The 27,814-nt window shown below is 35.4% G+C and overlaps 1 protein-coding gene and 1 pseudogene across 1 annotated transcript; both read right to left on the reverse strand.

Moving 5' to 3' along the window:
* Window positions 1–17,074: 17,074 nt before the first annotated feature.
* Window positions 17,075–18,082, reverse strand: LOC100618150 (olfactory receptor 52E4-like; annotated as a pseudogene).
* Window positions 18,083–25,345: 7,263 nt separating this feature from the next.
* On the reverse strand, window positions 25,346–26,293 carry LOC100024002 (olfactory receptor 52E8-like). Its single transcript, XM_001375359.4, has one exon. It carries the CDS (start codon window positions 26,291–26,293, stop codon window positions 25,346–25,348), a length of 948 nt encoding a protein of 315 aa, XP_001375396.2.
* Between the last annotated feature and the right edge of the window lie 1,521 nt (window positions 26,294–27,814).

Genomic DNA, 27,814 nt, shown 5'->3' on the forward strand with positions numbered 1-27,814 from the left:
ATGCCACCTTCCTTTACATTTTTTCCATTAGCTTCCTTGATATTATTGACATTTTCTTCTTCTAGAAGGATCTTGTTGTCATTTTTTTCTAGTTTTATAAAATAATTATTTGGTAATTTGGTATAGCACTGAATAAGTAAAGGTATAATTGTAATTTTTATGATTAGTTTGGCCTACCATGACCAATTAATATTTCTCCATTTGTTTAGATCTGATTTTATTGTGTGAAAAGTGTTGCTAATTATTTTTAATGTTTGGACTGAACATTTAATTGGTAAGTCACCAGGGATTTAATTTCTAAATCCCAAAATGAATTACTAAAGTAAATAGAATTTATGGTAGTTTATTTACAATAGAGGGAAGATATTAAGGAAGAGATAAAAGGGGAGAGAGAGAGAGAGCTCTGCTTCCTCAGAGCCAGGTAGAAATTCTAAGCCCCAGACAGGAGAAAGGAGTCTCAAGATGATGGGCCTTTCATGGAGGTTCACACCTCAAGAAAGACAAGGAAACTAAGTCAGCCTTTTACTCACCAAGGTGACTGTCTGAAAGGAAAGCAGTCTGACATTTCCTGCATCAGCTCCTCCAGGGGTTCAGTTCCATACCCAAGTATCTTCATTCCAAGTCTGAGTGTCTGTCTTCCAATCTCTCCTCAAATGTCTATCTTCCAGTCCAACTCCAAGCGACTGATTCTTCTTCCCATCTCTCCTCTGAGTGGCTCTTCTTCACTCCAAGCCCAAGTGACTACAAGCCCGAGTGACTTCTATCCAGTCCAACTCTGAGCGACTGAATTCTTGATCTATATATCTCCATGTGCCTCTGTTTCCTCTATTTAAAGACCTTTTTCTCTTGTGTCATCTCCCCTAAATTTTAAATCTTGGATTTTTTTTTCATAAAAATACAATACAATCCCCCCTGAAGAGGGTGTTCACCAACACCCAGATCAATTCAAAGTGGTTGAGTTATGGGCATATGAGCCAATTATCAAAATAAAAAAAAAATGTAAAGGAAAAATAGGAATAGATTAAGGATTTAATAAATAAATAAAATAAAATATATTTTTATATAATAAATTTTTATGTAATAAAATAAAATAAAATAAAAATAAATAAATAAAATAAAATAAAAACATAAAAAATAAAAATAAAATAAAAAATAGGAAAAAATTAAGCTTTTGAGAGAAATAAAAGTCAGAATCAAAATATCAAAAACTATGTATATAAAATTTATGAATTAAAAAGAATAAATTCATAACAGGTCCTTGTATTAGGGTCCAATTAAAGTAAATTTCTGTCCTACAAATCTGTAGGGGAAAAGTTGCATTCATGTTGTATTTACCCATTATAAGTCAGGTGTACAGGAAGTTGCCATAATATAAGAGAGAAGAAAGGACTAGATTTTTGTGTAAAAAGGGATGTGCCATTTCCTGATCTGATCATTTCATCATTTATCAGGCATAGGGGAGCCAGAATACCAACTGTTAGGTACTTTCAAAGAAAGTATTTTACAAGGAGTGTAGTTCAAGGAGTCCTGCATCTTAACATATGTCAAGCGCTGCAACCTCGAGTCTCACATTAGGTTCAAGTCCTTATTAGTGTAGAAGTTCATCAATCCCATATGTGTTGGTTTCATTTTGACCTGTGTGCTCTTTTGGCCCTTTTCAAGTTAAATTTGTGCTTCTATGGCACTATGTAGCTAAAGTCTGTGCTCCCTTTTTTGATCCCAATTTCTAGAATCAGACACAATCATTAATCACAGTCCCATAACATTTATCAATAAATGGTAGGTTTCCACAGTCTAAAGCTTTCAGGTATGCATTTTTATGCTAAGCAAATGGATATCTTAGCTTTTTGCAAAAATAAAACATAGTTAAAAAAATCTTTTCAATACAATTACATGAACTTCAAATGTAAAAAATGAGATAAATAAATAAAATATTGTATGGCACAAATAAATTGCAACAAAATAGTACAGATCCATCAACAGGGAAGTCTTATCATAATCAATAGTTGAATACTATCAATATAGTCAATTATTCATTTATCAACAGAGGGTATAATCAGCCACAGAGGTACTTCTTCTTGAGATTCTCTATCCCTGGCTGGGGCTTAGAGATTCTAAATGGTATCAGAAGTCAGAGTTCTCTCTCTCTCTCTCTCATTCCTTAATATCTTCCTTCTATTGTAAATATTATAAAAAACTACCATAAATTCCATTTACCTTAGTAATTCATTTTGGGATTTAGAAATTAAATCCATGGTGACCACCTATTATATATTCAGAGTCCAACCACAATTAATTTTAACAACTCCAAGTCTGAGTGTATGTCTTCCAGTCTCTCCTCAAGTGTCTGTCTTCTAGTCCAACTCCAAGTTGATTCTTCTTCCAGTCTCTCCTCCGAGTGACTCTTCTTCACTCCAAGCCCAAGTCACTCTAAACCCGAGTGACTTCTATCCAGTCCAACTCCAAGTGACTGAATTCTTGATCTATATATCTCCATGTGCCTGTTTCACCTTTTTTAGTTAGTTATATCTTTTGTGGTTAGTTAACACTTTCTTTGTTAGTTAGCACCTTTTTGTAGTTAAAATGGGTAGATCTACTTTAAATACTGAGTTAACACTTTGGGGATTAAAATCTAAAAATAGACAGGGGATTACAATTTAATCTTCACAATAAAGGAAGAGTTAAGTACCTTGATTGTTACAATCAGGGTTGAGCCAATTCACAGTGTTTTGTAATTCTGTTCATATCATTCCTGTGTTTACCTTGGCAAGTAAATTCCTAGGCATTTTATAATGTCTAGAGTAATTTTAAATGGAATTTCTCTTTCTAATTCTTGCTGCTAGAATTTAGTGTTAATATATAGAAATGCTGATGATTTATGTGGTTTAATTTATATCCTACAACTTTACTAAAGTTATTAATTATTTCAACTAGTTTTTAAAGTTGATTCTCTAAGTATACCATCACATCATCTGCAAAAAGTTATAGTTTTTTCCTCATTGCCTACTTTAATTCCTTCAATTTCTTTTTTCTTATTGCTAATGTTAGCCTTTCTAACACAATATTAAATAATAATGGTGATAATAAGCAATTGTTACACTCTTGATTTTATTTGGAAGGCTTATAGCTTATTCCCATTGTAGATGATATTGCTAAAGGTGTTAGGTAGATACTAGTTATCTTGCCGCTGCGCGTGAATGCCGACACCAGACCACAACTGCACCTCCTGTAACAACTGGCATCCCATGCCCCATGTGCCACAAACTGTGTGCCTCAGCCTTTGGACTCCAAAGCCACATGAGGGTACACCGTAGATGAAACTGCACAAAGACAATAGTCATTCTCGATCACCGAGAGACTACTACTATACTATAGTTATCATTTTAAGGAATGATGCATTTATTCCTATATTTTCAAGTGTTTTTAATAGAAATTGATGTTCCATTTTTTTGAAGGCTTTTTTCTGAATCTATTCAGATAATTATATGATTTCTGTTTGGTTATTGATATGGCCAATTATGCTGATAGTTTTACTAATATTAAACCAGCTCTGCATTCCTGATGAAAATCCCACTGGATCATAGTGAATGATTCTTGTGATATATTGCTATAGTCTCCTTAGTAGTATCTTATTTAAAATTTTTGCAACTATATTCATTAATGAAATTGACCTATAATTTTTTTTCTCTGTTTTTGCTCCTACTGGCTTAGACAACAGTACCATATTTGTTTCATAAAAAGAATTTGGTAGGATTCCTTCTCTGCCTCTTTTCCCAAATAGTTTTTGTATTATTGGGATTAATTATTTTTTAAATGTTTGATTGAATTCATTTGTGAGTCCATGTGGTCCTGGAGATTTTTACTTAGGGAATTCCCTGATGGATTGCTCAATTTCTTTTTCTAATATAGAATTATTTAAGGATTCTATTTCCTCTTTTGTTAATCTGGGAAATTTGTGTTTTTGTAAATATTCATTCATTTCACTTGGATTTTCAAATTTATTGGCATATAATTGGAAAAATAGCTCCTAATGATCACCTTTAATTCCCTCTTTGTTGGTGGTAATTTCACCTTTTGCTCTTTGATTCTGATTATTTGTTTTTCTTCTTTTTTAAAATCAAATTATCTAATGCTCTATTAAAAAACAAACAAACCAACTCCTAGTTTTATTTATTAGTTCAATAGTTTTCTTACTTTCAATTTTATTAATTTCTCCTCTTATGTTTAAGATTTCCAATTTAGTCTTTAATTGAGGATTTAAAATTTGTTCTTTTTCTAGTTTTTTTTAGTTGGATACCCAATTCATCAATCTGCATTTCCTTTGTTTTGTTGATGTAAACATTTAGAATTATAAAATTTCCCCTAAGTACTACTTTAACTGTATCCCATAAAATTTTATATGTGGTATCCTCATTGTCATCCTCATTAATGAAATTCTTGATTATTTCTATAATTTGTTCTTTGATCCACCCCTTTTTCAGTGTTAGATTATTTAGTTTCCAATTCAATTTTTATTTGACTTCCCATGGAGCCTTATTGATTATAATTTCTATTGTGTTATGATCTGGAAAGGATGCATTTATTATTTCTGCTTTTCTACATTAGGCTATAAAGTTTTCATGCCATAATACAAGGTCACTTTTTGTGTAGGAGCCATGTATTTCTGAAAACAATGTTTATTACTTTCTATTCCTATTCATTTTTCTCCAGAGATCCATTAGTTTTAACTATCCTAAGATTTCATTCACTTCCTTTATGTTTTTTTTTCTTATTTATTGGTTTGATTTATCTAGATATGAACAGAGGAAGTTGAAGTACCACACTAGTATAGATTTACTGTCTATTACCCCCTAATATTCATTTAATTTCTCTTTTAAAAATTTAGACGCTGTATCCTTTGGTGTATATATGCTTAATATTGATACTGTATCATTGTTTATAATACCTTTCAGCAAGATGTAATTTTCTTCCTAATCTGTTTTAATCAGATTTTTTTTGCTTTATTTTTGTCTGAGATCATGATTGCTACTCTTGCTTTTTTTTTTTTTTTACTTCTGATGATGCAAAATAAATTCTGCTCCAGCCCCTTATATTTACTCTGTATATGTCTCTGCTGCCTCAAATGTGTTTCTTGTAAACAACATATAGTAGGATTCTGGTCTTTAATCCTCTCAGCTATCCACTTCCATTTAGGAGTGAGTTCATCCCACTCACATTCATAGTTATGATTACCAACTGTGTATTCTCTTTCATCTTATTTTCCCCTTTTGATTTTACCCTTTTACCTTTCACTCTGTTCATCCTCATAGGTATTTTGCTTTTTATCACACCCCACTTCTGCTTCCTTTCTATTACTTGACCCTGCCCTCTTGTCTTATTCCTTTCTTACTGCTCTATAGGATTCTCTACCCCAATGAGTATGGTTGATATTGTAAAATTGAGATTTGAACTCTGGACTTCAATCCCCACAAGCCTTTGCTCCACTTCCTCAAAATGCTTTGTAATCTCATGGGAATTCTGAGGTGGGCCGAGATCGAGAAAGGATTTAACCTGATTGAAAAGGTCTTTTCGCTCTTTTGGACTTCTGTTTTGGAGGAAGTTTTTTGGAAAACTATCTTGATCAGCTCCTGCCTGCGGCCCTCTCTTGCTCCTGCTTCTGCAGCCTCTCACCTGGTGCCCGAGCTCCTGGCCCTGCTTGTCTTTTTTTTTACCCTTGCAAAGCTGTTGATCAGCTCCTGCTTGCCTGCTGCTGCCATCATCTTTGGACAGCCGCTTCTCCCGGCCCCACCCCAGCTGCCCATTCTGCTCGGCCCTGCTTGTCTGCACTCTGGCTCTGGCCCCAGCCCAGTGGACTTTCTCTCACTCACCTGGCCCGCCTGATTCAACCAAGATTGTAATCACCTGATTACCCAGATCCTTGGCGGGTAACAAAATGGGGGGGGGGGTATTGGCATCACGTGGGTGGCCTGGGCTCCACGTGGACTGGGGCAGGAGGAGGTATCAGAGCAGGGGAGAGAGAAAAAGGGAGAGGAGAAGAAACAGATTTTTTCAAACAGAAACTTAATAGAAATGGGCTGTTTAAAAGGATACCTTTTGACTCTTCTGGTAATTTCATTGACTTCACCTGCCTGTCAGGGAGCAGACTCAGCCCAAAGATTCAACTTTAACTTTGGGGAGGCAAATGGGTGGCTCAGCGAACTGATAGCCAGGCCTAAAGACATGCGGTCCTGGGTTAAAATCTGGCCTTAGATACTTCCCAGCTGTGCGGCCCTGGACGGGTCCCTTAAAACCCATTGCCTAGCCCTTACCACTCTGCCTTCTGACAATAGATATTTAAATGGATAAGATCCCAAGGAACTTAAAGACTGGAAATTTTAAGGCATTTCAGACTCCAATGGTTTATAAAAATCTCTGTACTCTATTGCATTTTTCCTGATTGTTTTGTTTAAGGTTTAACTTTGTGATGTTAAATTCATATGTTACTGGATTCAATATTATTCTCTTACACTGAAGGTTGATTGAATTTATTTTGAATGTACTGAGTTTTAAAATTCTGTTGTTTTTTCCCCTATAACTGTGCAAAAAAATATTATTGAATAAGCCCATATATGAAAAAAACAGCTTTTTTTATATTTTGCCGAGGATAGATGGACTTCAGAACTGGTTATAATTGTATAAAAACCTTTGAAAGATTTAATGTGCTAAATATCTCAAATGATTTAAAGGGTTTTTTAAATATGATTTTTGGAATTTTTTTTTAACAATCTCTGTTTATTTTTGCCTGCCCCTACCGCGAGGTAAGGCCAATAGTAGCTGAAGTGGAATACATTTTATAACCCCCAACCTTCCCGCATTTCTAAATATGTGAATGGAAGTTGGGGCAGTTAATCTCAGGGTATTTGTACCCCTAAAAAGCCTCCAAGATAAAGGAGCACCCCTTTATTTATACTCTTCAGCTCACTATTTTACTTGCACCAGAATGATATATAGATTTCTTGATTATGTTCTTAACCCAAGATGAGTTTTACTTTGTTTTAAAAAATATGTTTATTACCAAGGTTGAAAGATTGCTATGTTTGTAAAAATTGTGACAAATGTCCATCAATTCATAGGCTTTTAAATGTCATACAACTTATGTGAAATGTGAAAGTGTGTTTGTTTGCAATTGTAATTAATTGGGCTATTGAGAATTTTGGGGATATTGATATCTACATATTTGTACTACTGTATTTTAAAAAAATGAAAAAAACGTTACCTTGTTCAATTCATTTGCCTTCTACTCACAGTGAGCATGGCCAGATATTAAGAGGAAATGGATCTCATTTTTGATGAGAAAGCCTTGTATTTTATATTTTCTTAGCTGACACAGAGTGTCAATGATTATAAGCTATATTTTTAAAAATTTTAAAGCTCTTTTATTATTATATTTTTCTTGCATGTGCAATATACTATTTCAGTTTTTTCTCTCCTTTTTATATTTGAAGCACATGTCACCAGCATTAAGATTTTCTTTAACTTTTTGATTTTTCAGTACTACAAGTTTGAAATACATTTGTCAGAGCATGCCCAAAAAGCTTGTGACTATAAAAATGATGCCACTAATTATTTAAATAAATTATGGGACTTTGCTTAATGATTCTGTCTGATTTCAGGACAAGATATGCACAAAAGAGCCATTGTACAGAGCCAAAGAAAGGCCAATCCAAGATGGATTGATGCACTTCTAGGCCAATACAAAGGTCTTGAACCTAGTGTGAAGACTCGAGGTTACTGTGTTTATCATTGCTAGACATAGGTTTTCCTTGTGTCCACACTCACTCTGAAGATACTCACAGACGAGTATTCCCAAACTTGGCTCCTACTTGGCTTCTATAATCTGGTCCCCTTTTCTGCCTCTCATAGTGTGGTGCCTTTCTGTAGTCCTGGCTACTGACTGGGTAAATGCATCATTGCTTAGATCATTTTGATTGGGCCCTAATTCAAGGACCTGTTATAGATTTATTTTTCTTTTTACTTGGAATTTTTACACATAAGACTTTGATAGTCTATATTTTCATCCAGAGTTTTTTCTTTTTTTCTTTGGATTTTTCTGATGTCTTTTTAATATCTCTTGCCAATTGATTCATATACCTCATACCTCAGCCATGCATCCCTAAGTGATCTTGTTTTTTTTAATCACCCTCTTAATGGGGGGAAATGTAAAAAATATCATTATTTAAATTGCAAAGTTTAAATTTCTTTTGAGAAGAATTTTAGGTAAATAAGATGCTACTTCTCTGAATCCAGAACTGAACTGTTGGAGAAGACACCATGAAGAAGCCTCCAGACCACAAGCTGCACAAAAATGAACTTTGGGTGTGGTTGATTGAACATTTATTTGTATGTATACTTTCATGCCAAAGGGGACTGCCCCCTAACTGGCTTTCTGTCAATGCGTGCAGCAATTATTGTTTTTTTTTCTTATCCTCAAATTATTGTAATCTTTAAATTGATTATGTTTTTATGATCCTTTGGGGAAGGACTTCTTCCCAGAGGATCAAACGGAGGAATGTAAAATTGAGATTTGACCTCTGGACTTCAATCCCTACAAGCCCTTGCTCCACTTCCCCAAAATTCTTTGTAATCTCACGGGAATTCTGAGGTGGGCCGAGATCAAGAAAGGATTTAACCTGATTGAAAAGGTCTTTTCGCTCTTTTGGACTTCCATTTTGGAGCAGACATGGCTCTTTCCATAATGTAGGTGAGGTCTTGTCTAGGCCACTCTGGCCTAGGCACGTGTTTCTTATCCTGTATTTTCTTTAATCCTTAATCTCTAATAAACCTATAAAAATATAATACTCCTTGCACAGAGAAACTAATTTCTACCTGCCTCAGTCTCCCCTAAATTTTTTATCTTTACAATATTCCCTCGCTAAGCCAGTTATGATGAGAGTAAGGTTTAAGAATTGCCTGTCACCACCCTGATCCTCCCCTCCTCTGTAATACTTTTTCATGCCACTATAGGTGAGATAATTTATGCCACTCCATCTTTCCCTTCCATTTTCTCTCAGTGAAATGCTCTTTTTTATGTATTGATTTTCGTTGCATATCATATCATACCAATCAACTTACTTCCACACTCTCTGTTTATCTATACTTCATCTAAGAGCTCTAATGCTGAGAAAAAAATCGTGAATTACCAATATCCTCTTTCCATGTAGGAATAGATACTGTTTTGACTTATCTAATCCCTTACATTTTCTCTTTCTTATTTTCCTTTTTAGGCTTCTCTTGGGTTTTATGTTTAGACATTAGATTTTCTATTTAGATCTGGTCTTTTTATCATGAATGTTTTGAAATCTATTTTATTAAATGACCATGTTTTTCCCTCGAGAGAATATATTCAGTTTTTCTGGGTAGGTGATTCTGGGTTGTAAATCTAGATCTTTTATCTTCTGGAATATCATATTCCATGCCTTCTGATCCTTTATTGTGAAGGTTGCTAAATCCTGTGTAATTTTGAATGTAGCTCCAGGATATTTAAATTGTTTCTTTATGGTTGCTTTACAGTATTTTCTCCTTAGCTTGGGGACCTCTTAAGTTTCATTATAATATTCCTGGGAGTTGTCATTTGGGGATTTCTTTCCAGAGGTGATCTGTAGATTCATTCAGTTTCATTTGACTTTCTTGTTCAAGAATATCAGAACTGTTTTCTTTTATAATTTCTTACATTATGATGTCCAGGCTTTAAAAAAAAAACATGACTTTCAGGTAGTCCAATAAATCCTAAATTTTCTCTCCTGGATTTATTTTCCAGGTCAGTTGCTTTTTCAATGAGAAATTTCACATTTTCTCCTGTTTTTCATTCTTTTGATCTAGTTTTATTGTTTCTTGATGTCTCATGAAGTCATTAGCTTCTAGATGCCCAATTCTAATTTTTAAGCAATTATATTCTTCTGTTAGCTTTTGAGCTTCCTTTTTCATTTGTCTCACTTCTTGCATTGACTTCATTTTCTTCTCCATTTTCCATCTGCCTCTAGTAGTTGATTTTTGAAATCCTTTCTGAGTTCTTGCAGAACCTGAGAACAATTTCTATTTTTCTTTGAAGCTTTGCATGTATTTCCTTTTTTTCACTATCCCTTTCTATATCCATGCCTTTCTCTTTATATCCATTAAAAATTTGTTCTGTTTTTTTTTTTTGTTAGGTGATTTTAAAAAATGTGCTTTTTTCATTTTTCCAGCCTTTTGACTTTCACTTTTATTTTAAGGGAAGAGGGCAATTTCTTGAACTTGAGTTCTTCCTTGATGCTACTCTTAGCCTTATTTCTAGATTTCTGCAAGTTTTATCTCTTTTAAGGTAGTAAGATGGCTTATGCACTTGGAGCTCCAAAAGCTACCTCCAACTACTGATTTTATCACCATCCTTCCCTCTCCCCCAAGACTTATGATGCCTTGTGGAGCTCAGAGTACTGTGAGTTACCCTATGCTGGGGCTCCAGGTCTAGCCTCAGGCTTGAGTGGGGTCTTTTGGTCTTACTCTGGGCTTGATCAGGTCAGGCAAAGGGTGGACTGCCTTGCTCTGGGGCTCTGCCTTAAGCTTTGGTATGGGCTAACTAGTTCTGGGCTCCCACAAGCTAGCACCCTGGGGATTTTCTTTGATGCAGATGGGAGTGGTTTACACAAACCTGATGTGCCCAAGCTGAGATATAAGCTTGGGCTGGGGCTCCTCACCTTGCTCTAGGTTTACACAGATAAGGTGCACAGTGCAGAGTACCTTGAACTGGGATTCTAGACATTACTGCAGGCTCACTTGGAAGTTTAAAGGGTGTGTGCTAAGTTGCACTTCTATTGGCTTAGGCAGGGTCCTAGGGTCTCAATGTTGGGTTGAGCCCAGATTCAGAACCTAGAGCAGTAGATGTAGGGTGGGGGAAAAGGGGTGGGAAGCAAGGAGGTCTTGCTGTTGGCTTGCATGGGTTATTCTTGTTGTAGTCTCCTGCTAACTGTGCTCCATTCTCACCCCAGTGAATCAGACATTTTCTGCTTACCTTTAAAGTTGTTCTCTGTATGAGAGTTGCTTCACTCTCTCTCCTTGTTGGTTCTTTCACTACAGTATTTATTTTTGTGGCTTTATTTTAAGATTGCTTGGAAAGGATTGGTTTGAGCTTTCTCTGATTCTACTCTGCTATCTTAGCTCCACCTCCTCTGCTGCAGGCTTAAATGGAAAGGAATTTTATTTTTCCCCCTCAGCTCCTGTGGTTTATTTACCTTCCAAGAGAAAACAATACCTATGCCAATTCTAAAGTGTATTTGGTTATTGCTCTCATACTCTTCTCTTAAAATGCTGGGGAGAAGCCTTTAACTCACGACTTGCTTCGTTCAATTACTACAAAATTATAAATTTCAGTGCCACATTTTTAGCATCTAGAATGGCTGAGGAATTTTATTAAAAATATTTATCTCTCAAGTACTTTGATCACAGAATGTATTATGAATGTCTCAAGGGCTGAGAGACTGAATGTAAGAACACAGATCCAAATTAGCAGAAGCCATCATCAAGGCTAGATGACAAATTAGAATTTTTTTTATTAGTGATGGTGGTCCAATGACATCAACATTATTCATAAAGGATAATCCAACTTGGAAGCAACAAAGACCATTTGATAAGGAACAGTTACTTAAGGGTGAACAGGAAAAAAATTCATCTGTTTATACTTCAGCTCTTTTGGACTAGTGGAGGAAGTAGAGTACAAGTCTGACAAAGTCATGATAAAATGATGAGAGATTTTATCTGTATATTGTAAAGTTTCAGATGCAAATATGGAAGGGATTCTTTCAGTTGATTTTCAGTTGTGTCTATGACCCCATTTGGAGTTTACTTAGCAAAGACACTGGGATGGTTTGTCATTTCCTTCTCCAGATAATTTTAGAGATGAGGAAATTGAGACCAACAGGCTTAAGTGTCTTGTCCAGGGTCACATAGCTAGTAAGTGTCCAAGACCAAATTTGAAGTCAGGAAGGTGAGTCCTCTTGATTTCAAGGCTGATCTACTGTGCCATCTAGCTGCCTGGAAGGGACCCAAGAAGAAATCTAAACCAATCACTTCATTTTTTGGAGGAGTAAACGGAGGCTCACAGACATGAAATAGTCTGCCCAACATGACAAAGGTAGTAATTGGACAACTGGCATTAGAACTGAACTCAAGTATTCTGTCCCCTAGTCTAATGATCTTCCCACTCTATCATGCCTGAAGATATGCTAGAGATCTCTGTCAAGGACAGGTCTTTTAAAATATTTCAAGGATTTATGAATTTATCAGTGTAAGCACTTCTTTTATAGATGCAACAGGGTAAAGTATTTATATCACTTAATTTCTATTTTGGAGAATTTTTTATGTGACCAAAAACATTTATTTGTAAATGTTTAATACTTGCTAAAATATAGAACATTTAGGAGCTGAGTTGCAGAGGGAATTTGAGACAATTAGGGTAGCTTCTTCTTTTTCCCAAGTTTCCTGCAATTGGCAAAGTGAAAGTAAATCATATGGCTTAAACTCTGTATTAACGCCCTCATAGATTCAGAAACATGAATCAGTTCCATTCTTATCCTGCCTGAAAGGGAGAAATAAATAGACACACAAACAGATAGGGGGAGAGGTCAAGGAATGGAGGGAGTAAAGGAGAGAAAAGAATTTGAAAAAGAAAAACCTTAAAAAATCAACTGACAAATTTTGAGAATGTAACTGTCATTACAGAGTCATTAATCCCTGCTGTCCTCAAGCCTTTGATACCAATTGACTGAATGAATCACTGTTACTGAATTCCTAATTACTGACTGACTTAATGTATTTACCATGTAAGTATGTAAGAACTTATGTGCTGATCATTATACTAAGTTCTAGAGAATACAAGGAAGCACAATAGTCACCCCCTTCTTAGGAGCTTACATTCTAAGACAACATAAAGGAGAGCTAGAAATCTTGGGAATGGGCAAATGAAGAGCCCAGTCAGAGTGTAGATGGCTTGATTTGAAAATGGCAAGGGAGTGCTTTGGTGTCCTTGTTCTAAGGAAATCAAAATCAAAACTTCACTGTCAAAATTTGACTTTTTAGAGCTCCAAAAGGGGGACCATTCAACTCCCTCCCACCTTCCCACAAATGTGCATTGAGAGTATTCATGGCAGTGGGCACTTCCCTGACCAGAGGGTCTAAAACACATGCTAACTTAGATTTAGGCCCAAGGTCAGTGGTAACATGTAGGCCCTAAATAGTGGACTTCTTTCAAGTTTGTTTTTTATCTCAATCTACAGCTAAGCCAATATTATCCTTAATCTTACTTTATAGCTGATCAAAATCTAGAAAATTACTACCCAGCCTTACTACTCCTCTTTAGTCCAAAATATTGAGAAGCTTCACCTCCATTCTTTCTTCTCTTTTCCCAATAGTATTCTGGAAAATGAAATACAAAGCTTGCATGCATTTCCCACCCTATTTTTAGTAAAAATAATAAAAATGTGGTTCATTATGAAGGAAGAATAAAATTAAATAGTCTAAAAAATGGAAATGCAGCTTGTTATTCATTTTAATAGCTGAAATAGTACAGAAAATTAGGGTGCAATTAACTCCCTCTATACAAAATGAATGATAAAGGAAAAGATGACTAGAAAATAAACATAAATAAAATAAAAGTTATTAAAATAAAATCTTAAAATTAAAATATTAAAATAAAAGTTATAGAAAACAATATGACACAAGACCCATCAAAGTGTTGGTTATCAGAGACAAATTTGGTATGAGATTAGAATCAAATAAAATTAAGAAGGCATTCTAAATTATACTAAAGAATTCTTAAGTTCAAACAAAGCAGGCTAAATATATCTCAGAAATTGAATTTCAAATAACTCTAAAAAAGGGAAGATAAAAACATTGGTGATACATCATGGTAAGAAGGAAAACAGAATTTTAAAAAGGAAATATATAATGTTTTTAATTGATATTGTGAAGAGAGAATTAGACTCAGTTTATTTTTAATGTAATCAGTAAACAAACTTTAATTTAATCAATCAAGAACTTAAAGTACCTCTACTTAGCACTTAAGTAGTAGAGTTTACCATTAAGTAATAGAGTTCACCAGTCACTTACTAGAGTAAACTCACACCTCCAAAAGCCACTCCCTCTTTTCCCCTTTCCCCCTCAGTGCTAGGAAAATTGAGAGGCTGTGATTGGTTCCTGTGAAGTGGGGGAGCAATAGGTAGTGACCTCAAGAAAACTGCTTAAAAAAGGCCAGTCTAAGGATTCATTCATTCATTCTGCATTGGTGAGCCAGGCTGAAGAGAGACTTGGAGTAGTCATCTTTTCCTGGATGCATCCTGGACTGGAGCTTTCTGTGCTGGAGAGGCTTGCTGGGTGAGTGACTTGGGCTGAAGGAAGAGGCCTGCATTGGTAGATTTTTTGGCTGAAGATGCCACCTGGACTTCCACTTGGAGATTGGGACTTGAGAAAGCCCTTGCTTGATGCTGAGTTGGACTTGACAGGAGCAGCACTTAAGGTGTAGGCTAGACAATTCTTTACCTCCTACCTATATTTCCCACTTTAATACCTCTACCTTGTTGTAAATAAAAGCTGCTTACAGTTTTTCCAACTTAAGGGTTATAAACAGTGACCACAATCTTACTTTTATAACTCTCATATTTAGTCAAACCTAGTTTTAAATCTTACAATATGTAATTAACAATGACAGTTAATAAATTATCAGATACAAAATAGAAAATATTCTATGTAATAACAATACATCTATACCTTTACTTTCTAAAGATCAAATATAATAAGTTAAATGAAATGACTAATATTACATTACTAGTTGGTTACTTTAAAAATTAGAATTTATAACTGTATAGAGACACCTAAATGGTAAAACCATGGAAAATTCACATAGACAGTTCTATAAACATAGAAAAATTGATCATCTACTGGGTCATAGAGAGAATATTTATATTTTTAAAAGAAAAAATTTATTGTAATAAATTGAAACTTAATAATAATAATAATTTAATTTAATAATAAATCAAAGCAGCTAGTGCTAGACCTAGAGTCAGGAAGACATGAGTTCAAATTCTACTTCAGACACTTATTAATTGTGAGACCTTGGGCAAGTCATTAAACTTCTGTTTTCTTTAGTTTATTCCACTGTAAAAATGAGGATAATAACAGCACCTCCCTCCCAGTGTTGTTGAGAAAATCAAGTAAGAAAGTATTTGTAAAGTTCATAGCATAGTGCTTGGTATGTAGCAGGTGCTATGATAAATGCTAGTTATTACTGATATCATTATTATATAAAAATTATAAAACTAAATAGAAACACAATTTATTACACAATTTGTGTCAATAAGAGTAGAAGAGACTGATCCCACCTCCAGCTTTTGAAATCTTGTTCTCAAACATAAACAGTTAAATTGCCATAGTGCTATATTTCTACCTCTGAAATATTAAGTTAATGAGGGAAAAGGCTCTGGCATGTTTTATAGAACTTTTCTAAAAAAAACTATTAAGAGAATAGGGAAAAATCATAGGATGCAAAGACATGGATAAATTGTTTTCTGTTATGGTGGAGAGATCATTTACACCAATAGGATCATGGATACATTGAAGTTATGTCCTTTATCACAAGTCACAGGTTGAACTTCTTGACACAGTTTCACAGGACTATACTACTCCTTTTCATTTGCTATGTTAAAGTCTATGTATTATCCAGGTTATCAAAAACACTATTTTTTAAAAATGAATTTCTTGTACAATAGTGGTGATATCTTTTCTTACCCACAAAAAAAGAATTTGCCACTGTCTCCAAACTGTTATTTCTATTATTCATTATGAATTGACTTTTCCTTCAGATTCTCAGACAGTGGAAACCTCAATATGTCCCCATCACTGAACAACGTCTTGTAGGGACCACATATTGCAAAAGGGATTTCTATAAATTCATGGTTTAGAAGAGGTCATTTTCAAGATTCCTTCCACATCTGAGAGGTAGCAGCCTTATTATGATTGTTAACTGATTTAAATTTAATTTTGTAAAATTAACATTTTTGGTTCACACATTTTCTTTTTATGGAATGCTAGAATGACATTATTATTTCTCGAAGCTCTGTTGTGAACATTGTTTTGATTTCCTCTTCAGTTTCTCTGACTTGCTAAGAAGTAAGTCCTAAATAGCAGTTTTCTTAATTTCTTCCTCCACCTTCTGAAAAATGAAACTATCAGCAAAGCAAAACAAGAATGTATTGGCTTCTCTTATTTCTATAGTTAGAGTTGTAAAGATGATTGAAGTTTCCCATAAAAATTTAATTATGTATGTGTACAAGCTTTGTAGTTTGCATCAGGAAATTTTCATTAAGTTCCTTCAGTGAGCCTGGAGGATGGTAATATATTCTCATCAAAATATAGTCTCTCTTTTTCCTAAGGTTCATTCTAGTTCTGAATTCAATGACTGTTTAAGTGATCTAATAAAGGTTGGTTAGCAGAACTGGCACTAGAAAACAATTTTTCTGTACAACAACTAAATGTTCTTTGTATTGAACAAGGAATGTTATATTATGAGTACTATTCCTTGTAACTTAAAGTCATCATCTGATATCCATATTTAAATAATGTGCACTGTACTTCCCTGGGACTTTTATACTTGAGTAAGTTACAAAAAATAACTGTACTATATTATGTGTATATTGGTTATTCATTGATTAGTAAATTAATAATTAAAATTAATATATACTACACATAATTATACTGTACACATAAAATGCTTCATCAAACTTTCATGTAGATAGTCAGTAGACAAAGTATCATAAACTTATGTCAGTCATTTCTGCTTTGGAAGACAGATGAGTGTGAAGAAATCCCTAATACAGATTGGAGGAATAGAAATGAAAAGGAGCAGGATGATGGGCCTGATAGACTGGAGATCTAACTATAGCCATTTGGTCCCTTTTTTGATAGTACTTTTCCATTGCTGAATCAGTTCATTGTTCCTAGATTTGCCACTGCCCAATCATAGTATTGGTATGGCATGTTTAGATTGTCTACCACTGCAAAATATGCCTTCTATTTAATGAAATTCTGAATAATTGCATTTAGTTATTTGAGATGGAGAACTGAAAAAAATAGAAATTATCTTCATGTTACACTGGTGCAAACCAGGCATTCTTAAATAGTCACAGTCCCAGTACAGGAATTGCTTTGTTCTGATTCCATAGATGATATGATTAAGTGCAGGAGGTACAACTACATAAAGTTTAGCCAGGAGGATGTGGATGTATCCAGGAATATTATGCCCAGATCTGTGAGTGAGAACAGAGAATAGGGCTGAAATAAGAAAGATAAGATCACAAAGATATGGGAGCCACAAGTGTTGAGAGCTTTGACCTGAGTATCCCTGGATAGGAGGTGAAAGACAGCATGGGATATTTTCATATAAGAGATGGCAATACGGATCACATCTCTAAATATCATAGCTATAATAACTAACCCAAATATAATGTTAATTTTAATGTTAGCACAAGATAAACAAGTAATACCCATATGCTCTCAATAGGTGTGAGGGATGATGTGATGCCCACAGAAAGGCAGTCTCAGGACAAGAAACACCATTGGAAATATCAAAAGAAAATTAATCAGGATCAAAAGTACTAGAGTGATAGTAATGATTCTGTTGGTTAATATCATAAAGAAGAAGGTGGCAGATGGCAACATGATGATCAAAAGCCATGGTCACAAGCACAAAAGTCTACATAGCAGTGAACATGTGAATAAAGAACATCTGGGCAGCACAGCTTCCAAAGCCAATCTCTCTCTTGTTAAACCAGAAGATTTTCAACAACTTAGGGATGGCAGATGTAGACAAGCCTAAGTCAATTGTTGACAACATAAAATAGAATATGGGCCAGAAAATAGAATATGGGCTGATGGAGGCTGCATTCAGTCTGAATCGCAAAGAGGATAGTGAGGTTTCCAACACAGAGCAGAAAGGAAAACCAATCCAGATGTGCAATTCTTCTAATCCTAGAATTCCCAACAAAAGGAAGAACAGGTGAAGAGTATCATTGGAAGGAAGCATCTTGAGAGGATTAGTTCTTTAGAATGACACTCATTTTTGTTGTTGTTTGTTTTTGCTGAAATCTGCAGAAGAAAGAGACCGATTCATTTGTTTGCTAAAGCTAATTTGTTTATAAAATGTAAAAAATAAAATTTAAATATTTATCCCCCAATTACATGCAATAACAAATTTCAAGGTACATTTTCCAAACTTATAAGATCTAATTTGTCTCCTTATCTCCCTTCCTTCCCTCTCCCAGTTATGATAAGTGATTTTATTTCAGTTTTACCCCTAATTATTCATACATAAAGCCTTATCTTCCCATCAGTGTTCTATCCATCCAGCAGCCTGTAGTTGGAAGTTGACTAATCAGATCACCAGAGACAAGCTGTGTATCTATTAGGTAAGGGCAGGATTTGAACCTATTCAAAGACCCTAAGTCCCATTCTGGAAGAGGCAGATTTTGATTCCCCATATGGGAAAAAAAACATACTTACTAAGGATTAGTATCTTTCAAAGTGGAGTGGGCTATCTCAGGTGGTATAGAATTCTGTATCACTGAATGAGATTAAAGTGGAAAGCAATAATGAAATATAAGAATTTGTGTTAAGAGACTTCCTGGTAAAGTATGATTTAAATTGTGAGATTTCAGATTCTATTAACCTAGCTTCTCTGCTTACCAATTTTTTTTTGTTAGTTTGTTTCAGGTCAAAGATACTGCTCAACATCCTCATTTGATTGGAGGAAAGCCCCTTAGCCATCTTACAAACCATGAGAAAGTTTATAGCAAGTCTTTAAACTTTTGCTGCTTTTGATTTTTCCCTTTCTAAAACATTTCTCTACTCTCTTGAAATGTACTATCCTTCTTTGTCTTGAGTGAAGACATCCATAGGGAAAATGTTTATAAACGTTTTACCCATTGCCATTCTATCATAACCTAGGAGATTTTCAAACCATAATCAGGAGATTCTTATTATCCTTTGATCTGCCATTTCTTCCTTGAAATAACTTTTTACTGAACCAGTTGTGGCAACTCAAAGTTGGTTTAGATGATCAGTTTATTTCCCTCAATGGGTGGTGGGGTGGAGAAAGGACTTATGAGCCTAATATCTACAAGATTTGAATCATTTAATAGAGACCATAGAATAAACATAAAAATATATTTAGACCATATAGTCACATTGAGCCCCAACACCCTCCCATCTGGGCTACACAGGACTCATCATCATTCAGAATTATAACCCAGATCTCCGTCACTCCTTCCTCCTTTCTTGTCTACTCATATTGCAGTTTCTGGAGAGAAGAGATTTCCATAAAGGAAGCTTGAAACCATTTAGATGACTCATTGCAAAGGTAATCATCATTGACGAAGGTCAGTTCACAAGGAGGTCTCTGCTTCTCTTTGTCTCTCCCTCTCTGTTTCTCCACCTTTCTCACTTCTCGCTTCTGTCAACAACCCGTATTAGATTCATATTATGTGTAATTTTCAGGCAATGAGAAAATGTTGCCTCCTTTGCCCTACTGTTTTGAATTGGTAACAATACATGTGATGTATAAGCCTGAAGCCTTTTTATTGTTTCTAATAAAAAGGCTGTTTTCATTTCCTCCCCCATATACCTTCCGGTAACCTACCTCTGATTTGACATTCCTTCTTATTCCTCATTGGGTGGCTCTTTTCTGGACTGGCAGAAGTAAGAGGTTCTCTCAATAATCCCATCTGCCCAAGTGATGCACATTACCTTAGAAAATCTGGAAATTCCTAGGTGTCTAGCATCAGCCCCTTTCCTAATGAAGTTGCAATTGATAAATGAGATAATTTGAAAGAAGTAGAGGCATTGTGGGGGTGAGAGTGACAGAAGAACAACACAATATTGTAAACATTTTGTGTTGCTATTATTGCTTATATTTCTTACTCTAACTCATTCCTTTAGTCCTTCAGTTGGCTGGGACCCTTTGTCCCACAGCAAACACATTTTTAGTTCCATTTGTGGTCCCTCACTAGCCCCTTAATTATACAGAATTTACTCCACCTCTAAGACTTCCATGGGTGCTCTTCTTCTAGCTTTCCTCTGCCCGACTCCTCACTTCTGAACAAGATATACCTCTGAATTTCTACAAAGTATTCTCATTAATACAAAGATTACTAAGCAGGCTCTTCCCTCATTCTGTGTGTTTCCTAATCTCTCCTTCTTAGGAGATGACTTAGGTTCCTACAATTCAAGTATGTGCCTACCTCCACAGCCCCTTTTGCTTATATTAAAATTACTACTTGTAGTAAACTGAGCCTTTTTCAGTCTCTGAAATGATTAAGGAATAAACTCACCAACTACCTTAAAAATGAGTAATCTTTTAGGGATAGGATTCCACAGCTCTCATCTCTCTGATTTCTCTCTGATTTTCCTGTACAACTGCGAAAAGTTTATATGGAGTCTGAAATGCCTTTTTGCCCCCCTTTCTGCCTGAAAAAGAAAAAAAATATATGTATATGTATTTATCTATATAAAATGAGGATCCTCAGTACCTGCCATGTTCCACAGAAATAATCACAAAGAAGGGAGAATGCCTTGGGGTTATATATTCACCATCAGGCAATGGGATTGATTACTGGAGACATTTTTTCCACTATCTACTCTACACCCAACTTAGTCTAGAAATTTCCACTCTTCTGGAATTAACTCATTACCTATTTGTGAATACTGATAGACTATTGAAGAAAATAAAATAAAATAATTTTAAAAAAATAATTACTCTAGCAAGATCTATTCTCAAATTGGAACAAAATAAAATACCAGACATATTGTCCTGGATCACACCTGAAACTCTCTAATGCATCAATCAACAAGTATTTTTTAAATATTCAATGTGTAGGAATTGTGTCAGTTCCCTCCAAGGGAGATAGAATTTATTCCTCTTCTAGGTAACACATTATATTTTTTGATGGTGCTTTTTTTTTAAACCCTTACTTTTCATCTTGGAATCAATACTGTGTATTGTTTCCAAGGTAGAAGAGTGGTAAGGGCTAGGCAATGGGGGTTAAGTGACTTGCCCAGGGTCACACAGCTGGGAAGGGTCTGAGGCCAGATTTGAACCCAGGATCTCCCATCTCTGGGCCTGGCTCTCAATCTACTGAGCTACCCAGCTGCCCCCTGAATCTGTCACTTCTAATCTGTAGGCAGGTAGCATGTTTCATTATATAAAAGCTCTGGACCAGTAGTTGGTCATTGCATTGATCATTGTTCCTAAATCTTTCAAGTTTGTTTTTACAGTGTTTTTACTATATAAATTGTTCTTTTGGCTCTACTCATGTCATTTTGTATCATTTGTTACAAGTTTTCCCTGGTTCCCCTGAAACCGTCCCCTTCATCATTTCTTACATCACAATAATATTCTATCACTTCCATATACTATAATTTGTTGAGTCATTCCTCAACTGATTGGCACTATCTCAGTCTTCATTGCCTCCACAAAAAGAGTTACTATAAATATTCTTCACAGATAGGACTTTTCCTCTTTTTTGATGTCTTTGGAGGTATAGATTTAGTAGTGTTCTTCTTGAATGAAAAGATATTTATTCATAGCTTAACAGCTTTTGAAGAATAGTTCTAAATCGTTTTCTAGTTCATTTCATAGCTACATCAATAATGCATTAATGTGCCTATTTTCCCAGAGTCCCTCTAGCATTTATTATTTTTATTTTTTGTCAACTTTGTCAATTTGAGAGGTGTGAATTGGAATCTTGGGATTATTTTTTTGATTGTCTAATTGTTGATGACGTAAGGATTTTTAATAAGGTTGTTGATATTTGGATTTCTTCCTCTGAAAAAGTGCCTTTTCTTTGACCATTTATCAATTAGGGAATACTTATTCTTACAGATTTTAATCAATTACCTACATATCTTAGAAAGGACACCATCATCAGAGGTACTCAATGCAATGATTTTTCCCCCCATTTACACTCTTTTCTCAGAATCATATTGGATTGTTTTGCAAAAACATTGACTACATTTTAAATTTTATATAATTAAAATTGTCCATTTTTCCTCCTGACATTTTCATTATCTTTTATTTGGTCATGAATTCTTCCTCTAATTTGACAGACAATTTTTTTGTTTCTCTAATTTGTTTAAAATATTCCAAAGAATCTTCCTCAAGCATAGATCACTTCTCTTCTTAAAGTTATAACAAAAACAACAAACCTAAAGTGACTTACTTATTTCTTTAGGATAAAATATAAACTTTTCAGTCTGACATTTGCAACTTTTCACAGTCTGAATCCAATTTACCTTTCTAGCTTTTTTTTTTTTTTGAGGGGTAATTCTCCCAATGCGAAACACAATATACCAGAAAACTGGACTATTAGCTACTTCGTAAAGTGATATAGCTTTTACCCACTTTGGAATTCCTTCTACTCCTTATTCTCTTCTCTAATAATCCTTGATTTTATTCACAGCTTGGTTTGGAAGTCACCACCACCTTGAAGCCATTCTTTTTTTTTTTTAAAACCCTTACCTTCTGTCTTGGAATCAATACTGTGTATTGGTTCTAAGGCAGAAGAGTGGTAAGGGCTAGGCAATGGGGGTTAAGTGACTTGCCCAAGGTCACACATCTGTGAAGTGTCTGAGACCAGACTTGAACCTAGGACCTCCCATCTCTAGGCCTGGCTCTCAATCCACTGAGCTACCCAGCTGCCCCACCTTGAAGCCATTCTTGCTCCCACCCTTCCCAAAATCCTAATTGTAAACATCTCTTCCTTTCTCAAGTTATCTTGTAGTTGCTTACCTATGTACATGTATCCTTCTACTAGAATGTAGGTTTGTTGAGAACAGGGGATATTTCATTTTAGTCTTTGATTTTCTAACATTAGCACAATGCTTTGCTCATCACAAAGGCTTTATCATTGCTCATTGAATTAAGTTGAATTAATTGAATTGGATTTTTCCATCAAAAAAAAATCCTTACCTTCTATCTTAGAATTGATATTAAGTATCAGTTCCAAAGCAGAAAAGCAGGAAGGATAATCAATTAGTGTTAAGTGATTTGCCTAAGGTCACATAGCTAGGAAGTATCTGAGGTCATATTTGAACCCAGGACCTCCCATCTCTATATATGGTTCTTTATTTGCTGAACCACCTAGCTATCCCTCTTTCATATTCTTTCAACAAATAGACATTTTTTCAAGAATTACACAATTCCCTCAGCTTGCATGTACTTTAGAGAGAATTCCATTCATCTTTTCCCACTTAATCACACTTATAAAAATTAACATATACATGCATATATAAATACACATGTATTTATATATGCATATATATGACATTTGAAAACTACTTGGCTTTCTAGAACTTGTTGTTCATAGAAATGTCTCCCCTCCATTCCTTGAAATCAACTTGAACTATCACAATCTTTGAACCTCATGGCAGAATTGAGTCATACCAAAAACTATTTTAAAAATTCACTTAGACTGTGAGATAGGAACTAGAGAATAAGGAAATGGACTGCATGATCTGAGCTGTGGAAGAGATGGCATTCACAGCCCCTTTCCTGGGACTGAATGAATTGAGCTGGACAGTAAAGGTGTTGTCACAGGGATTAAAGGAGAGGTGGAGGGAGGGAGGGAGGGAGGAAATGAGGGAAGAAGAGAGAGAGAGAGAGAGAGAGAGAGAGAGAGAGAGAGAGAGAGAGAGAGAGAGAGAGAGAGAGAGAGAGAGAGAGAGAGAGAAGAGAGAGAGAGAAAGAGAGAGAGAGAGAGAGAGAGAGAGAGAGAGAGAGAGAGAGAGAGAGAGAGAGAGAGAGAGAGAGAGAGATATTCCTGATTCCTTTTATTTCTTTATTTCTTTTAATAGGGGGATAGGTCAATGGGTGTAGGGAAGAAACATTTTGAAATGAAGATGATATAAGAATAAGTGATAAAATATTTTAAAAACCTTGTTGAATCATTCAAGGACTATTCTTTAAATGTGTATATTCTTTCTACAATTCATTTTTAAAGAAGCTATTTCTGTGAGTGGGTCTCAAGCAGAATTATATTAATAGCCATTTTCATCTATAGCTTCTTTCTTCTGATTATTAGATTTTGGAATCTCATTTATCTGTTTTTTTCCCCCTTATATAGTTCTTTGAATGAGTAACTAAATCGGTTTAGAATCTACCTGGCTGTACTATTCTTATCCTAAATTTCCCCATATTGTCCACAGAAATAGTCTAAGAATTGTGTTGCATTGTTATATGAAATGTAGATATAATAAGTCTACAGCATTTCTATCATTTGCCATTCTAATAAGCCTGTCAGAAAGGTTATGAAAAGCTGAAATTATGACCCTCAGAACCAAAGGCCTAATCACTTCAATGATCACATTACTATGGAATTCATCCTATATTCATTCTTTATCTTTTGAAATTCTTACCTACTGTCTTAGTATCAATATTAAATGTTGGTTCCAAGGCAAAAGAGCAGTAAGGCTTAGGCAACTGGGGTTAAGTGACCTTCCCAGGGTCACACAGCTAGGAAGTATCTGAGGTCAGATTTGAACCCAGGACCTCTCATACGTAGGCCAGACTTTCTGTCTACTCAGCTACCTAGCTGCCTCCTCTAATTTTCTACTTGGAACAATTACTGATTCCAGACTCTCTCCTCTTTCCCCTTTCAGAGAAATTAAAGTATCCCAATTCATTAGAACTAGCTCATATCTGAGGTACTTTCCACATATTCAGAAATACAAATATAATTTCACAAATATCTCATTGAAATTAACTACAAAAGCTTATACAGTCTCACAGTATTATCAGTTCAAATCACCTTATTTCACTGGATCCTTCCAAAGAGCTGAATTGATGATGGTGGTAGTAGTAGTCTTAAAATCATCATCATCATCATCATCATATCATAATTTATGAAAATTTTAAACACAACTAGGCTTTAATCAACCATTTAGCTCCAAAGGAATTTCAAATGTATTATTTTAAGTTTCATGAGATTACTTGTATTTGGGGACTTGAGTCTTATCAGTATTCTAGTCACAAGTTAAAAAGTCACATTTATAGGAAAATAAGTTGGTTATATTCTCCTAGGAACCTTTTATTTATCTAGGGGATTGTACAATTTCTGCAGAAAAAAATGTCCAATTTCATGTTAAAGTTTATGGAATTATATGGAATTATTACTTAAGTTTATTTTGTGACTAACTTTTCAAGAATACATTTCTTTGATTAAAGAAGATATGCATGTATTTCTCCTCTCTTGAGCACAAAGGTGGGCTCTCAAAGGTTTTCTTTGTGCTGAGCTGATTAGTCTCCATCTTTCCTTATGAAGAATATAGCTACGACCCTTTCCCGGATCTGCTTGGTCCTGACTCCATAGATGATTGGGTTGAGTGCAGGTGGTATGATCACATACAGATTGGCAAGGAGGATGTGCACATAATGGGGGACATTCTGTCCAAAGCGATGAGTCATGAAAGAGAAAAGTGCTGGAGTGAAGAAGGCTAAGATGACACCAACATGGGAGCTACAGGTGTTGAGAGCTTTTAGTCGAGCTTCTCGGGAGGGAAGCCTAAAGACGGCTTGGAGAATCTTCACATAGGAAACAGCAATTAGAAACACATCCAAAAGAATCATACAAACAAGAAACAACCCAAAGATCACATTTAGCCTGATGTTAACACAGGCCAGCCGGGCGATTCCCATGTGTTCACAATAAGTATGGGGAATGATGTGGTGTTCACAGAAAGAAAGCCTAAAAATCAGAAATGTTAATGGAACAATCAAAATAAAATTTTTCATTACTGCCATCCCTGCAATGATGCCAATGATATTATTGGTGAGGATGGTGCTATACCGGAGAGGGTAACAAATTGCAACATAACGATCAAAAGCCATGGCCACGAGCATAAAGGTCTCCATGCCTGTGAACATGTGGATAAAGAACATCTGAGTCACACAGCCCTCAAAGCTTATCTCCCTCAAGTGGAGCCAGAAGATACCAAGCATTTTGGGTATTGTGGCTGTAGATAAGCCGAGGTCAATCACAGCCAACGTAGCCAATAAGTAGAACATTGCCTGATGTAGACTCCGCTCAGTCTTGATCACAAACAGGATGGTGATGTTACCCAATAATGCAACCAGATACATAGCACAGAAAGGGAAGCCAATCCAGATGTGCATGGCTTCTAGCCCAGGAATTCCCAGTAGCAAGAAGGAGGAAGGATGGGATAAAGTGTTATTGAGAAAGGACATCCTGCCAGTGTCTTCCAGTGGCCACGCTCATTGCAATGAGGCTTTAACTCTCGGCAAGGTGTCCTGAATGGACACATCTGTCTTCCCAATAATGTAAATAAGCAGAAACAAAGAATATATTATGAATTCTATGCTGTCCTGGGATCCTAGAGGATAGAAAACTATTCATTCAACTGCCATCATCTACTGTCCCTTCCAAAAAGTTTTTAAGAGTGAATGAAAGAGTGTGACCTGGTTGTTTGGTCACTGGAGGAGAATACACACACCTCAGTAACTTCATTTGTAATCATATCTCCTGTTTTCCCCTTTACCGTCATCTTGACACAGGTTCTTATTGCTATAGGTCTGGTCTATTGCTATAACTGGCTAGTTGGTCTGACTATCAAAAATCTGTGCATACTTCAGCCCATCCTCTATTCAGCTGACAAAGTTATGTTCCTAAAATGTCACAGTCACAGCTTAAACCAAGTTCATAGAACAATGGAATTGGAATAAGCAGAGCTTGATTCTATTCAAGTTCTACCATTCATTAATTATATGACCTTTGACAAGTTCCGTGTTCTATGTGTGCCTGGATTCCATAATTCTCACATAAATAAACAAATAAATGCATTACTAAATTCAACCAGGTGTATTCTTAACATTCCTATTCTTCTTTCTTGGTTCCCTTACTATCTTCTTGAACTTCACAGCCCCTCTCTGTGTATCTTCCTCCTGACCTCCTTGCATCTTCTGCTTTTTAGGTTCTTTTTATATATTGCCTTCCTTTGTTCCAATAAAACTCCTTTGAACTAGCTTGTCAATAAACATTTTAAAATATCTACTATGTTTCAGGTACTATGCTAGGTATGAGGATAGGAAAAAAGGCAAAAGATAGTATCTGTTCTTAAAGAACTCACAGTCTGATGGGGGAGACAATATCCAAGCCACTATGCACAAACAAAATATAGACAAGATAACTTAGAGGCAATCAATATATGGAAAAAACTAGAATTAAAAGAGATCAAGACAGTCTTTCTGTGGAATTTGGGATTTTTACGTCTACTTAAAAGGGAGCCCAAGAAGCCAGAGGTGAAGAAGATAAGAACCCTTCAGGCAGGAGGAATAACCACAGAAAATTCCTGAAATTAGGAGAGTGACGAGTATTTTGTTTGAGGAATAGCAAGGAGACTTTTGATATTCGATCACAGAGTACATGGGTGGATATAAGGTGTGAGGAGACATGAAAGAGGTTATTAAGGGCTTTGAATGCCAGGAGAGGATTTTAAAATTGATCTTGAAAGTTATGGGGAGGAGCAGCTGTGTGGCCCAGGAGATAGAAAGCCAGAGCTAAAGACAGAAGCTCCTGAGTTCAAATCTAGCCTCAGACAATACCTAGCTGTGTAACCCCATGCAAGTCATTTAACTCAGTTGTCTAGCCCTTGCCTCTGTTCTGCCTTGGAACTGATACTTAGTATCAATTCTAAGACAAAAGGTAAATTGTTTTTGTTTTGTTTTTTAAAAGGAAAGTTATAGGGAAAC

This window comes from Monodelphis domestica, chromosome 4 (assembly GCF_027887165.1).
Source record: "Monodelphis domestica isolate mMonDom1 chromosome 4, mMonDom1.pri, whole genome shotgun sequence".
NCBI classification, from domain to species: domain Eukaryota; kingdom Metazoa; phylum Chordata; class Mammalia; order Didelphimorphia; family Didelphidae; genus Monodelphis; species Monodelphis domestica.

Bases quoted from the DNA above. Each gene is read 5' to 3' on its own strand.
- LOC100024002 (XM_001375359.4), bottom strand. From the start codon at position 26,293: ATGTCCTTTCTCAATAACACTTTATCCCATCCTTCCTCCTTCTTGCTA.